Raw genomic sequence first — 15,016 nt, 5'->3', positions numbered from 1 at the left:
CCAACTCATTGGAAAGCACACGAAAACTAGTAAAAAATACCAAACATTCAGTACGAACATAACTCGTAAAACTTAATTAAAATATAAAATACTTTTAATATATGGGAATAACATTCCTATATTTTTTTGTTTTATGTTAGCGTTAACGATTGTAGAAAGGCATCTTGGCTGCTATTCTGTATTATTATAGGGTTAAAAACGAGCAAAAAACGATATGGCGTCTAAATACTATTGACATAGTAAATCATATTACCTTTGGATATTTCCTAATTTGTATTGCATACTCCAGTCTACAAAATGATAATGGTAGATTTTTATAAAGTTAAAGTTAGGATACCCTAATATTTAACGTGTAGAATAATTTCCTAACTTTGCCAATGTTACTTTGTCGAAGTTGATCTTTGGGCAAACTATGGCCTACTTCATGGCTTCCACAAGTTAACTAACTTGCTACTACATCGACAATATCAATATACTATATACGAATAGTTTGTTAATATACATCGTTGTTGGCAATTTAACTTCAAAAAGTTCTAAACAGTTTTAATAAGTAATTTGGAAATATTAACACATTTTTCATATGTGGCCTATTGGTATTTTTTGTTTTGTATTCATAATTTCAATAAGCATTTACTCTGAATTATTTTTAATTGTTAATCTTTATAGCATAATTACAAAAAATATTAATTTTGAATATTACTTTACTAAAATTATATTAGATTTATTCGTTGTGGTTTTTGATATGTATATAAAAGATACTCGTATATTATTGTATATACTTTATATATGTTTAACATATAATTAGCCTCTACCATTACAACTAATGCTGGATGCAGGCCGCTTTAAATCCGTCTGTAAATCTTTAGGGGAAGCCTATTTGCAGCAGTGGACTTGTGGCTGATGACGTTGATGATCATTCCAATTAAACTGTATCAACTTTGGGCTCTATTTTTGAACATTCATCCCAAACGTTCAGACCACAGTTTGCTAATCAACTTAAATTTCCTTAAACGAGGACGTTATTTTACGCCTAAATCACGTCACAATTATACAAAAATATGCAATTTACTGATTTTTCTATGATTTTCCTGTCATAGGGCCCAAAAGTTGCATACTTAGTCAAAGTATGGAGATAGCATTATTTACGAATTACGTCCCAAATTGTGTGTTGCCTATAGTGCGGTAGTGTGTCTATATTTAGCCTACGTAGAGCGAGATTCGTCCTTATATGCACATGTAAAAATGCATAGTATTATGTGTTAACGAATAAAATTGACTTTTTAACATTATTAGTCAATTAATTTGTATATGATAATCTATTATAATTGTTGATTCAGATTCACGAATTTACATATTCATATTGTCCCGTAACTGCATCGTGCAAAAATACTTAAAATATTTATGATGTAAATACAGCCTTTCTATGCAGCCCGTCGAACGCAAGTGGGCAATATAGCTTCAAAATCTCACTAAGACTAAAGAAGTTTTTCTCAAGATTATATTATTATACCCACCCTATTTGAATAAAATCATTCTTTTTGTGATTCTTTTTTTAAAACTTTGCATTTTAATTACGTTTTTAGACACTTAAGCAGGTCAATGCATTTGTGTTGCGGCCCGAGGTAATACTACTAAGGCGTCTTTTTCTCCCGCTCCACTCCCGCGTAAAAAAATTTGAGCACGGCTGCACAAGTTAAGTTTGTCGTAAACAAGATACTTATTAGGTAATCTTGAATTTATTTTCACATACCGTCGTCTACGGGATTTTTGCAAAGCAATACAGGCATCACTCTAAGCGGCGTTGGCTGTTGCATGTTAACATAGAGGGACATTATAAGTTTAATGCCTGATGTAAACTATAACTATATACTCACAAATGTATTTCAATAACACCTGTAAACTACCTATACTTACAAATAATTTTATTTGATTTGAAAAAAGAAATATCGTGTACTCCTGGGCAAACAAACTGTGCTTATGTTAGATTAATACAGACGCACAACGAATACTCGTGTATGTGTATTTGAGTGTATATTATATAAGGTAAGGTCTGTAAGCCCCTGAATGCGTTTAAGTTGTGCAAAAAATTGGTACTAATCAAATTTTACGAAAAACTTAATTTCAAAGTTGGTTTCAAATAATAAAATATAGAAATAACTTCTTATACCTACGTGTTTTTTTTATGAGAAGCGTCATCTTTGTAATATTCAATTTGAAAAAAAATAAGACCTATGAGAATAATATTTCGTCAGTGTTCATAAATTAAATGTGAAACGATGTCTTTGTTTACAGATTCAGCTATTATTTTAAAAGGTTACATCAAACTTTATGGAAAGATAGCTTAAATCTATGACCAACTTTAAGTAATCATATAAAATATCATATAAATAATCATTTATTGTACAAAAAGTTTAATATCAAACATGATTTAACAGCAGCTTGTGAACAGTTAGAATAAATAGTTCCAATGGCGATGTAATCTGCGTAGATCTAAACAATGTTACAACAGTAACAAAAATCAAAACACATTCTGGGGTAAATGAGTTTTTTCCAAAATAAATGTACGAAACGACAAACAATTAAAACAGATGAAACAGGATAAATATTTCGTATATAAAGAGACATAAGAACTGACTCACATAGCCGCTTGCTTTCCATCTTGAATTACTTACTAATTATTTTATAAATTATCTTAAATAAGTAATTTATATCATCCTGATAAAAACGAGGATATATAATTTTGTGTCAAGTTATTTATGCTGTAAATTAAATTGAATAAAGCGTGAAGGATAAACAGCATTAAGCACCATATTGTGTAAATTATTATCTATTATTTCTAAAGGAAGACACAAAAAATCATATTTGTAGACCTTATCATTTCAATACTTCATATTTTTTCTCAGAGTTTCAAGATATTGGGAGATTTTAAGTAATCATTTAAATATTTTATATTTTTTCTCAGAATTTCGAGATATTGAGAGATTTCTAATGCATTTAAAATAGTGCTCCATGAATATTCTTTTTTCACGTTTTATGAGTTTTAATTTTTTGTTAGTCAAACCGTCACACATTCGAGTTTAAATATATATCTTTAGTACGTAATAGCCGTTGATATTTGTATCATAGCTAGGATGTGAACTGTAAAGTACATATCTCGTAAATTGTTGTTTCTGTGTAAGTAATATACGTGATCGTAAATGTTGAATAAACGTTGTGAAAATATATTTGTTTTATTTTATAACCCTAACCTATAACAGTTTCTTGAGAGCAGCGATAGCCTAGTTGGATGTGGAACGGACTGCCGAGACGAATATCCGCATGTTCAAATCCCAAGAGCACACACGTCTGACCTTTCTAAAAAAAATATGTGTGTATTCTTTGTGAATTATTGTTCGCTTTAACGGTAAGGGAAAACATCGTGAGGAAACCTGCAAGTCTGAGAAGTTCTCTATAAGAATTTCGAAGGTGTGTGAAGTCTACCAATCCGCACTAGGCCAGCGAGGTTGACTAAGGCCTAATCCCTCTCAGTAGTAGAGGAGACCCGTGCCCAACAGTGGGACAGTATATAGTACAGGGCTTATATTATTATTGATACAATTTTATAACCCATACTCGTGTTTAAAATATAACATATATAACATAAGATAAAAAATAGACCTAATAATACATCGATGAGTCAATTATAATATACTATATTATAAGTCGGTGAAGGGTCCATATAACCCGATTCTTTTCGGCTTCCCTTTCGTAATTTATGTAAAATCTAATTATCATTAGAACGATTTGTAGACCGCATTGATACATATTATTAGAACCTATAAGTTGCATCGGGTTCCTTTTCGGAAAATTTCATCCTTCGCCATTGCGCCAAAAATTGTCACGAATTACGAGCATTTTCAGCAAAAACCTAAGTTTTACTTTTTTGATCTTGTATTTTTGTACTTTAGTGCGAATATGACGTGGGTGTTGTATTTCTGATTGAAAGTGTGTTTTATATTTAATTATCTAGTTAGTTATCTAATTAGGGCGCGTAAAATCAAAATTATTTTTCATTGATATTTTGTTAGAAACTGACATTTTTATTTTACCTCCATGGATTAAGTAACTTATTGTATAGTGTGATTTTCAAGAATACAAGTGTATGGTTTCGTTTCGTTTGGTAACGCAATGACAAAATGACCCTGTAGGTATATTATAATTCTCCTTGCATAGGACTATGTAGTGTAGTAGTATTGCATGTGCCTTACGCCTTCTAATCAAAGCCCCAGGTTCGAATCCCGAATCGGACAGCGATTTGTGATTGTGCCCGATATGGCGACAGGCTCGCCTCCTATCACATCATGGGATACACAGTGAAAAGTAGGTGCATTAGTTGGACCTCTGCCTACCCTTTGAGGATACAAGGCGTGAGCGTGTGTGAAATAGGAATAATATTAGAAACGCATAAAGATACGAACAAACTCAATAAAAAATAGGCATTATTTCGTTCACATTTATTAATTTGAATATTATAACTAATGGCGTACACACAGTTACAAAATAATTAAATTATTTATTGCTATCTAAAGTCAATTTCCAGTCTTAGGCGTGTACAAAAATAATCTTTGAAACTCCTGTAATTCTGTTGCTTGTAGATCATTCTAGAACCTAGAAACTTCGAAGAAAAGAAACACTACATAGTGGCCATATGTTATGTAACTTGGTTATTTCTGAAGTATGTCGATCGCGTATTTTATACCTAGGCGCCCGCGATGTTCATTTTTACTGTAATAATTTGTATGTAAGAGTACAGGACCAAAAGAACATTCATATATTTTACGCATAGATAGTAGGTTGAGTAATAATCTCACAAGATTACCCACACTAGAAAGAGACAATGTAGATGTGCGGCCAATATCTTTTTCTAAAGAGGCGAAGGTAGAGAATTCATCTAATGCAGCATCACTGATATGGAATAAATTTAATTCTATTACGACTAATGACCACACGATCGCTTCATCTCTTTCGTACTTTAATTAGTATTTAAATTATAACTGGGCAGAGCGTATTACTTCTTCTTCTTCTCCTTTGATTACTGGCGACAAGCTTGATTATGAAGCTTTTCCGCCAATGTCACGTTGTTACAGACTGCAGACGACTGAGATATTACAGCTGAATGTCTTTATGATGAAGACTTTTGTTAATGGGAGAAGATGAGCGTATTACAGTCACATCTGTTTCTAATATCTTAGAACACGTCAAATGTCAAATGTTGTCAGTGAATTGTACGTCACTGTCAGATGCTGTCAGTGCCTTGTACGACACTGTCAGATGCTGTAAGTGACTTGTAAACCGCTATAATCACTGGTTCGACGGCCTGTCTTTCACATGACTGAGTCATTTGTAAATAAATAGCTCTATTAGCATTTTGTCTGCAAAAACTGGTTAATAAAGTAAATTTAAAACATTATATTTAACTTCCTAGTTTTATTAGTAAATTATCAATGGAAGAATTGAGGTAAGTTATGTGTTTCAACTTAATTTAACCCAATAGTGGCCCATGTTTGAAATACTTAACGCTACAAATATTAAATCAACAAATTACTTACAGACAAATTAACGAAATTGAAACTGAACACAATAAGTTAATATAATTATTGCTAGCTTTTACTATTTCGCTGAAGGTGTGAATTTTATTTTTTAAGCATATGAAATGTTATGCATGTAGTTAATATTTGATAAATTTTAATTTGAGTTTTTACATATTTTAATATCTTTACAATAATACCTCCAGAGTTTACCATTAAACTTTTGTTTATGACAAATTAAACTCAATTTACATTAAAATAAATTTCTATTTACTATGTGTCACTTTAGCTTTTAGCTTGGCCTAACTGTGTATTGAGCCATTGTAGATATTAAAAAGTGATACAACAGGGAGAAGTCATTCAGTATTTATAGTAAAGATACATTTACAATTATGAATAAATAGTTCGTTATATTCGAAATTTGTTACAAGGTGGGATTTTAACATTTGATTGAAGGTGCCATTCCTTACTGGATTTCACTATCTTATGGGTACATTTTTGGCTAAATTACGTATTTGAAAACGACTACTGTTTTATATTAATCTTGATACAGATTGAAATTTTATGAGCTCACATGTCAATGGAACAAAAGTCCTAAACACAAAACATCAACCCAAGTATTATGCCTGGGTAATTAAAGTATTTCAGCATAGCGGTCATAGTGATAAATCGTAAAACCTCCATCAAAGTATATTAGAACATTCTAACTACATTAATAAATTAATGTACCTGTAGAATTTGATATTATCCTTATTCATATAGTTTGTAATCTGGTCACTACTATTTCCAGTTGCATGTTTAGAACCATAAGTAGTAAGTTACCATAAGTAAGGTGGTATCAAGTGCCGATGAAGTGAAAATTGAGAGTGATTTCAATTCGTCTAATTCATATCATTCTCCTCTAATTAGGTACATAACGGTAAACTAAAATGCAAAGATGCATTATTAAATTTACAAGCCACTATTCAGTAATAATGACAATAAATTACTTTATAGTGGCTCTCAGGTAAGAGGGAACAATGATTTTGTAGGATTAAGTTTGGCCCTCATCATCAGAATTTTCTTTATCAATCTCAACTTTCTTCATCTTTTTAGCTCTAATGTCTGCCATAGTCTGTTCTATTGAGCGTTGATCTTTCTTATTAGCACTTGGAACTTCTCCGTAACTTTTATTTAAATTAGTCCTATGTGCCGCATCAATGGCTGCTTCTTGTCCAATCAAATGTGCATACTTCTGTTTGTAAAAAGTTCCGCTTAATTCCTCGCCACCTCTCTTCCTTTTTTTATTTTTATCTTCCTCTTGTTCTTCAGCCTTCTCTTTTTCTTTGGCTAATCTCTTTTGGGCCATTTCTGCTGCCTTTTCTTCATCCCAGACTCCGCCAGCTCTACGCACAGATAGTTCGTCTTCAGAAGGCCCTGCTTCCTTTGTGTATATGACAATGTAGCGGTCCTCCCCATCTACTCCAAATGAGAAAGCTTGCAAACCAGCTGTCTCAACCACTTCTCTGACAATAGTCCTATACATCTGATCCATTGGTTCAAATTCGTAATATGGTTTGGTTCCATCCTTTATGAAGTTAATAACCTTCTCCTCAACTCGTTTTCTAAATTTGTTTATAGCGTTCTTCTCCTCCTTTTTCTTTCTTTCTAAAGCCTCTTTTTGCTTTTTCATAGCATTTTTCTGAGCCTCGCTGGCTGATGGCGGTTTCTGCATGGAATTCAGGATTGAGTCAAGTAGATCCATGATTTTCTGATATAAATGATGTGTATGCTATAATTTCAGGAACTTTTTGCTGCCACTCAGTTGGAATTCTGAAATTATCAGCAAAAGATTCAGTGTGCAGCGTTTTGAAACTAAGCACGCTCAGTGAGGTGTCAATTTGGGCACAAATTTGACTGCCAAATGTTATTGTATCATCAGCAAATTCCAAAAGTTGCTTCAATGGTGGCTGTAATGGTGTTCCTTTAACCAGTGGAGTGTCCTCTTTGAAATTGATTTCCCTACAGCTCTCTCGCAAAGCTCTGTTCTTGTTGACAAGCTTCTCAAACAACTCTTCTATGGTAGTCCTGTAAATAGTTAACAAATATTGTATTAGAAGGTATAGATTATTAATATTCATACAGAGGTACATAAAATGGCTAGAGGTGCTTCTGACGTATATATTTGTAATGAGATAAAAAATAACACAATAGTTGTTATAGTTAAAGTTGTCTCTTACAGAAAATAATACCATATTTATATTTGTTTGTCATTGTTAACACTTACAATTTATTGCGAATCTCCTGCACCTCTTCAGAAATAAGGTTATGTATGGAAGCACACAGTTTGGCTTGTAGGTTTTCAAATTCTTCCAACGGCGTACCGACTACCTCGGCCCTGGAAACGCAAAATTTAATAACAAACTTCCATCAAAACACATAACATTGTTCAAACGCAAATAATCTTGTTATCTAGCTTAAGTACTATTACTGATAATACCGTAATACTAAAAAACAGTTTAAGGTGCATAAATCAGTGTCATGCGTTCAAGTATAATCGAAATATCCTTTATATAGCGAATAATGTGACTATAACTTACTCTTTTATGCTGTTACAGCGTTTTATCAACTTATTTATAGATGCTGCGCAATTTTGGCAATCTTTCAAACAAGTTTTCGACGTGTTGTAGAATTCTTCGAAAAAAGCAAAGTAATCAATTATTTGTTTTTGCACTTTTATCTCCATTATCAATACAAAAATCCATAACTAGACCTATTGTATTTCAAAATATTTATGAAAGACACAATCAGGAACTTCTCCGAGAAAAATGTGACTGGCGTTTAACAAGCTTGTTTGACACAAACACATTTTGTTTGACATTTCTTCATATTATGTATTTTTAACATGTTCTCTATTTTAAGGTAACAAATAATTAATAAAATAAATCACAGATATTATATAAAGTAAATATGCAGTTTATTATTATTTTCAATATTATATTATTCAGCCCGTGTTAAATAATTTATATATCAACCCTCGTAAACTTACATCAATACTTTTGGAATGTTGTTTGGGTAGGTTAAAAGTAGTAGGTTACTTACGAGTACCTACTAATGAACTTCTTATACAATGTTTTTATTAAAGAACCTACCTATAAACGATAAAGAAAAAATTTATAATGTGTTTTTTGCTAATGTACATGTTCGACGAAGCATTCGTTTAGACAATCTTAATTATTGTCGTATACACAATAGAATAAATTAGCTTACCTTAGCCACATTATTATCAATTGCGGTATAAAAAAGAGGAAAACTATGGTTTACAAATGTGTAGGTATTTTAACCAACTTCTTTACTGCTAGAGGGTCTAAAGGTAAGAACTCGCTTCATGGTTTTTTTCAAGTTCGTGTTACACATAGATTTGCCGAGCATGTAAACTATTTTAATGTTCGGGTATATTCGTAGCCATTCGGTTGCAGGTCGATTTACCGAGTGCTTGTCAAAACCAACCAATGGCGTACCACGGCCATGCCTTTCGTAGTCGTTCGTAATTCGCAAAACGTAAATCGCAATCAGTCTTGCTATTTCCTTGGATGCGGGAAGGTTGTTAAATGTTTTAACGAAATAATAAATATAAACACGTCATAAATTGAATAAAACAAAAGTGATAGTCAAATGTGCAGTGATGAAAAAATGTGTGCTAAGTGTGGCGTGTAATTTCATGCATTAGGAATATAATTGTTTTGCTTCTGTAACAATGAATGGTAAACTGCATAGTGGAAGTGGTGCTTTTTCATCTGACGATATGCGCGCCGAAATACTGAACCCGTTCGTCCACAAGTTGGAATTAGACAACACGTATGACAAAATAAAGGTACGTCGAGTAATAAGTCAACTGTGCTTGCCATTGCATAATTGAAGTGAAAGTGAAGTGAATACCTTGAAAAAAATATTGAAAGATTGGAGATGGGCCGTAGTGCGCAGGTCCCTGGGGCTATGGATAAAACAATCATCTGCATTATATTGAGTGCAAGTGCATAACGGCATCCAATTAGGGATAAAAATTACTTGTACTTTTATATTTTTTTCCGCAAGTGCTAGGGAAAACATTGGTTGTTTTTATAATAGTCTTTGTAACCTTCAGTCTGAAGTATTCCCGGATTTCAAATAGTATTCAGACGACTGCGTAGAATTGCAATTACGTTTTAATGATTATTTTTCTATAGACGATGGTTGTTACGACATTTATTAGAAGACCGCTTTCCATGTTACACAATGCGCAAGAAATGGCAAATAGACGGCGCGTGCTGTGGCTTTCTTATTAAAATTATATCATATAGGTAATATTCTTGTATTGCGTTATAGCGCATGTTTTTGCACCAAAAGAGAAAATGCGTAATAAGAAACGTAGGGAAATGAGTCCAAGACAAATCTTGACGGCTAAGCATTTCGCTCTTACGATTTCCGGCATTGCAGTCGGAACATAGGTAGTTAAAAGTTGCTTTTTTGTATATAATGCATATTTCTAATAGGTATTTGTTGTCTGATGCACGAAGTTTTCAATTATACTTACTCAGAATAAAAAACATCTTTTCCAAAAACGCGCAATTATTATTATTACAGTTGTACTATATTTCAATTTACACGTTGGAATTCCATCAATATTTGTAAATTAAACTTGTTAATGTGTCAAATTAATACGGAAGTTAAGTCATTCTTAGGCTCATAAACCAAATATACCTGTTTTGCACTTGGTATATAATGCATTCATGATGACTATAGGTAGATGATCTAATTTGAGCTGCATACGGCAAACAGTTTTTTTTTTAATTCCAAGGAAATTTCGCTTCTACTGCCTTGTGCATTAAGCATGTTGGCTGTACGTTTGTGATGCAGTAGTCACTTCGCGCGTAGCACATCCATTACCCAACTTGCATTTTTTCTTCAAGCCTCATATGTCCTATTGATGGGCGAAGATCTCCTCTACCGTCTTCCAATTCTTTTGATCTTCCGGTCCCCCGCTATTATACTGGGTATAATTTTATAAATATTGAATCTTGGTAAAATATACAAGAGACGTTTCGGCTTTTAAAATTTAATCATCCAGAACCATGATGGTACAGTTTAAATCATCAGAAACAAAATTTAAATCCTACAGTGCGAAATTAAAAAAAAATATCGAAAGAATGTTAATGTATTGCGTATTCTGGTTACATACCGGAAAATAATTCTGGCGAAAGTGAAAACCGAAAAAATTCGGTGGCACCAGTAAGGAAAGTGAAAACTAATTGAATCTCAAAACGTATGAACCAATTAATATTATTTAAAATTATTCCATTGTTGTCGACGCGTAAGATACGATGCCAAATACGTTGGGAAACAATTGTAACTAAGGACCTTGCCATAGGACCGCATATTAATAGAGCAATGTACGTCTAGAATGAAGGCCTTGCCCGTTCGATTACGTATTGCTGTTATGACTACAAAATCTGTTTAATTAAACTCACCATACTGACTAACAGACTACATAATTAAAATATATGCTAATATAGTTAATTTACTTTGATGGCGTAATTTATTGCGTGCGCGGTACGACAACGCTCTGAGTCCTGGGTTCACATTTCACAAGTATTGGATTTTTTTGCTCAATATCAGCCCGGAGCCTGGAATTTATCCCTGATATGGAAATAGGCTCCTTATCATATTGTGGGACGGAACATAACGGAATATGAGCGCCCTGGTTACACCTCTGCCTACTTTTTTGGGGATAATGGCGTAATATGCATGTAGTTAATTTGGACAGATAAAAAACCTATAGGTTGAAATGGTAGATCTAGGAGCCTGAAATTTTGCACAATAGTTCCACGTATGCCATAGATGAGCATTAAGAGTTTTTGAGAATATTTTCCTGCATGCCTTATGCGATATCGCTTCGGGAAATCTTATCGAACATAAGCAATCAATATAAATCTGTATTGTCACAGATAAAAAAGTATAACTGCATCTTGGCGATCTACTATTGGAACTCGACTCTACATTCTAAGCATGAATCATCGAGTTTTGGTCTAATATCCCAAAGGAAGCAGGGCAGCTACTGCCTTATCTCGAAGTACTTCAAGCTAATTAAGTTAAGAGATATATTATTACACGCTGCAATCAGATTTGAGACGATTGTAAGCTAATTGTGTTTAAGAACTTCAATGTAAAATACTTGAACCGAATACGACCATGACTTTTGAATAAAATATATATGTGCATTAACTCTGAAAATACTTAATGTCTCAGTTCCTGATAATTCGCTGTTTTCCTGAATTTCCGTCTACTGATCTTTTCCTATCTGTAAGTTCTTGTTGATATTTTATCGTCCTGGAATGGGGATGTCTTAGCAATCTGACTCTACAAATTGATTCTTCAATTGGTCCCCTGTATAAAAATATTTCACTATAATTTATTTTAACGAATCCATTTGCAATGAATAGCTTTTGATGTCAATTTCCTTAATGAATACTTCGAATACCCGACGGTAGTGTTTACATGTGTAGATTATTCTAAACCCGTTTCTCGTTACGTCATACACTTTCCAACACTTACGTTGCGCGTGCGCACGCTTTCTTTAATAAACCCATTGATGCTTGTTATTCAGATTAACATTGTAGAAATGATCATTAATGATCGTGAAAATAATTTATCCGAGTTGAAGGAAGTTTGGTGTTTAATTTAGTATTTTTAACTGCTCGGGTTACGGAAACAAACTTTGTGAATTGTACGGCGGAAATCCAAGAATATTTGTTGTCTTTTTCTGCTAAATTCTCTTTAGTTCACTCAGAAAGTCTACGTTTCACAATGCCTTTAGTATTTTGAACGTCTGTAGTGCTGTTTATTTACTATTGAATGACATACTTGTTCATTCGCCAGGCTACTGCAATAAAAAACGAAATGATGACCTTAAAATCTGGTTTGAAGAACTTGTTAGTACAAAATGAGCAATGAAATTTGCATTCACTGCAAACTACTTGTGTCTGCCAGTTGACTTATATCAGATGACTGATTGAGATATTAAACTAGAAATTATATCGTTTTGTGAACGAACGAATTGAGATATTATTAAACAAGAAATTATATCGGTTTGTGAACAGTGTTTGTAATGAATTCTTAACGGAGTTCCGTCGCTCTGTCAACAAAATTAATGCGTGTGCGCAAGATCTTTTTATTTTAAGACTGTTGTTGTTTTTTATATATCAGCCACACTTATAGGACGTTAACTATGTTTTATTCTGTTCGACAGTCCTGCATTATATTATATTGGTAACTATAACGTCGCGTCGTGAATATAGAAGACTTTAGACCTACGACATCAAATTCTCAAACTGAGAGAATTATTTGTGGATTAGACAAATTATTCAAAAAGTCAGTCGATTGTTTAACTGATCGTTTTAGTTGAATCCAGTTTCATAATTGAATTGAAAAAATGATAGCATGTCTTTCATGGTACAACGGTTTTACGATGTTTGGGATTCGCTTTATAGCGTTCCAACTCCCAGGCAATTTTTCATCACCTGTCAGCTGATTTGAATAATCAATCCTAATCCTTATCTTCGAGAGCAAACCAGTCAAAAAAAGTCATTTAGAAATATCTAAAAAAATATTCTGGTTAGTCCAGTTTCATTTAAAAAACAGTGATTAGTGTTTAGTTATGACTGTAAACTGTTTATTGAAATCGGAGGTTTACATATATTATATCAAAAAATTAAATATCTTTATTTACTTTTACACAAATCTTTATAGCTTATTGTAGTAATCTCCTTTGAAGGATATAGAATGCCTGTCTTAGAAAACTACAGAAAACTACGCCCTTCCATACAAATTTTATTTAATTACTAAAAGTGTAAGATCGGAATAGCAAAACTAGTATACTGATTTATATCTTAGGATAAAATGTGGTGCACATCGCGACTTTCAAATGAACATCGCGTGTTACTAACTAACGGTCTATGATTATGGTGGGCGATTTGCTTAGCTTCAACATTATTGCAAATTATGGGAATAAGCAATTGATTGTAGGTAGCATATATACTTGAGCGTACAATGTTGAATACCCAGATACGGTACGCGATTTGTTTATTGAAATGGCATACTGACTGCCAGTGGCGGCTCGACGATGTGAGGCCCCAGGCAAAAGCTATAAAAACGAGGAACGCCCCGGGAATCTGTGTGATGTACTACAAGTATTGGACCACGTATATGAAACATTACCAGGGTAATTAATTGTTACTGCAGCCAATGAACTCGACGGTCGGACTTGTTTGTAAACATTATTGTAGCTGTTAAGATATCGAGAAATAATGGTCTATTCAGTAACTTTTTTTTTGCCTTAGGCAAACGAGTAAGCCTGTTGTTTTTAAAAGTGGGTTGAGATACATCAGTTATTTTCGCGTCACTAGATGGGACAGTTCGAGTTTCTAAATTTTTATCGTGGGCTATACACCTCCCTCTCCAAAAACACTTTTATTTTTATTCCACCTGAAATCAATCAAAGAACAAAATCTTTACTACATACTACACACTACGTAACAAAGTTGCTCCAGACAGAACATATCGCAATCCATACTGTTACTTATTAGAATTTACTTTATAAGAGATAATATAGCCTAGAAAAGCAAACAGGTAATAATTATTTTAAGTTATGTCCACTTATATCAAAAGCAACATCGACTCTGCTACAAAGGGTGCAAACACTATTTTAGGCATATGACTTCGATATGTATATACTTAATTGTTCATGCTCATTCGATCCGTGTATTAAAAACTGCGCTAGTGCGAAAAAAATGGTACTTAGGGCGTAACTCCATGCTAACTTGTTAAGGCGATACCTCAAGGTCCATTTTCATACATTTTGTTTCACCTTTAATCTGGTTAACTAAACAAGTATTGGCAAGTAAAGAATTTAAATTCACGTCTAGTTAGTGATTAGTTCTCGCAGTTGAAAGAAAAATGTAAAAATAATTAATAATCATGGATATTTCGGCCTTTACAATTTCGTCATATTAAATTTTAAAGGCCGAAATATCCATGATTATTAATTATTTTTACATTTTTCTTTCAACTGCGAGAACTAATCACTAACTAGACGTGAATTTAAATTCTTTACTTGCCAATACTTGTTTAGTTACCCAGATTAAAGGTGAAACAAAATGTATGAAAATGGACCTTGAGGTATCGCCTTAAATTGAACTCATAGATAACAATTATTTAACGATCTAAAAACAAGAAGTTTCTCCCTTAACCACAACTTTATAATTAGAAAAACAAAAAAGTTTGTCAAAATATTTTTTTCGTTAGCTCATATCCAAAAATACGTATTATGTAAGTAATTATATAATAAGGGAGTAGTACCGTTTGTAAAGAAAAGCTTCGATATATAAACATTACTTTATACTAACTTCACAGTTTATGGTAGGTAATATAGTTTA

At 32.9% G+C, this 15,016-nt stretch overlaps 2 protein-coding genes across 3 annotated transcripts in view; one reads left to right on the top strand and one right to left on the bottom strand.

Moving 5' to 3' along the window:
* Positions 1-4,472: 4,472 nt before the first annotated feature.
* On the bottom strand, positions 4,473-8,404 carry LOC115452828 (sperm-associated antigen 7 homolog). The gene is made up of 3 exons (XM_030181439.2): positions 8,147-8,404; positions 7,834-7,944; positions 4,473-7,634 (listed from the first exon to the last, which is right to left on the bottom strand). The coding sequence occupies exon 3, from the start codon at positions 7,309-7,311 to the stop codon at positions 6,601-6,603; it is 711 nt and encodes a 236-aa protein (XP_030037299.1). The 5' UTR covers positions 7,312-7,634; positions 7,834-7,944; positions 8,147-8,404; the 3' UTR covers positions 4,473-6,600.
* Positions 8,405-9,043: 639 nt separating this feature from the next.
* LOC115452829 (lysophosphatidylcholine acyltransferase) overlaps positions 9,044-15,016 on the top strand; it is a 51,046-nt gene continuing 45,073 nt past the window's right edge. The window contains exon 1 of one of the 2 annotated variants that reach the window (XM_037438935.1): positions 9,044-9,420. In XM_037438935.1, the coding sequence (XP_037294832.1) occupies positions 9,304-9,420 (117 nt within the window). In that variant the 5' untranslated portion in view covers positions 9,044-9,303. The remainder of the gene's footprint in view (positions 9,421-15,016) is intronic. The other variant, XM_037438936.1, reaches the window with a different exon arrangement.

The sequence above is a fragment of the Manduca sexta genome, chromosome 15 (genome assembly GCF_014839805.1).
Source record: "Manduca sexta isolate Smith_Timp_Sample1 chromosome 15, JHU_Msex_v1.0, whole genome shotgun sequence".
NCBI lineage: Eukaryota > Metazoa > Arthropoda > Insecta > Lepidoptera > Sphingidae > Manduca > Manduca sexta.
This window is presented reverse-complemented; position numbering and strand designations above follow the sequence as displayed.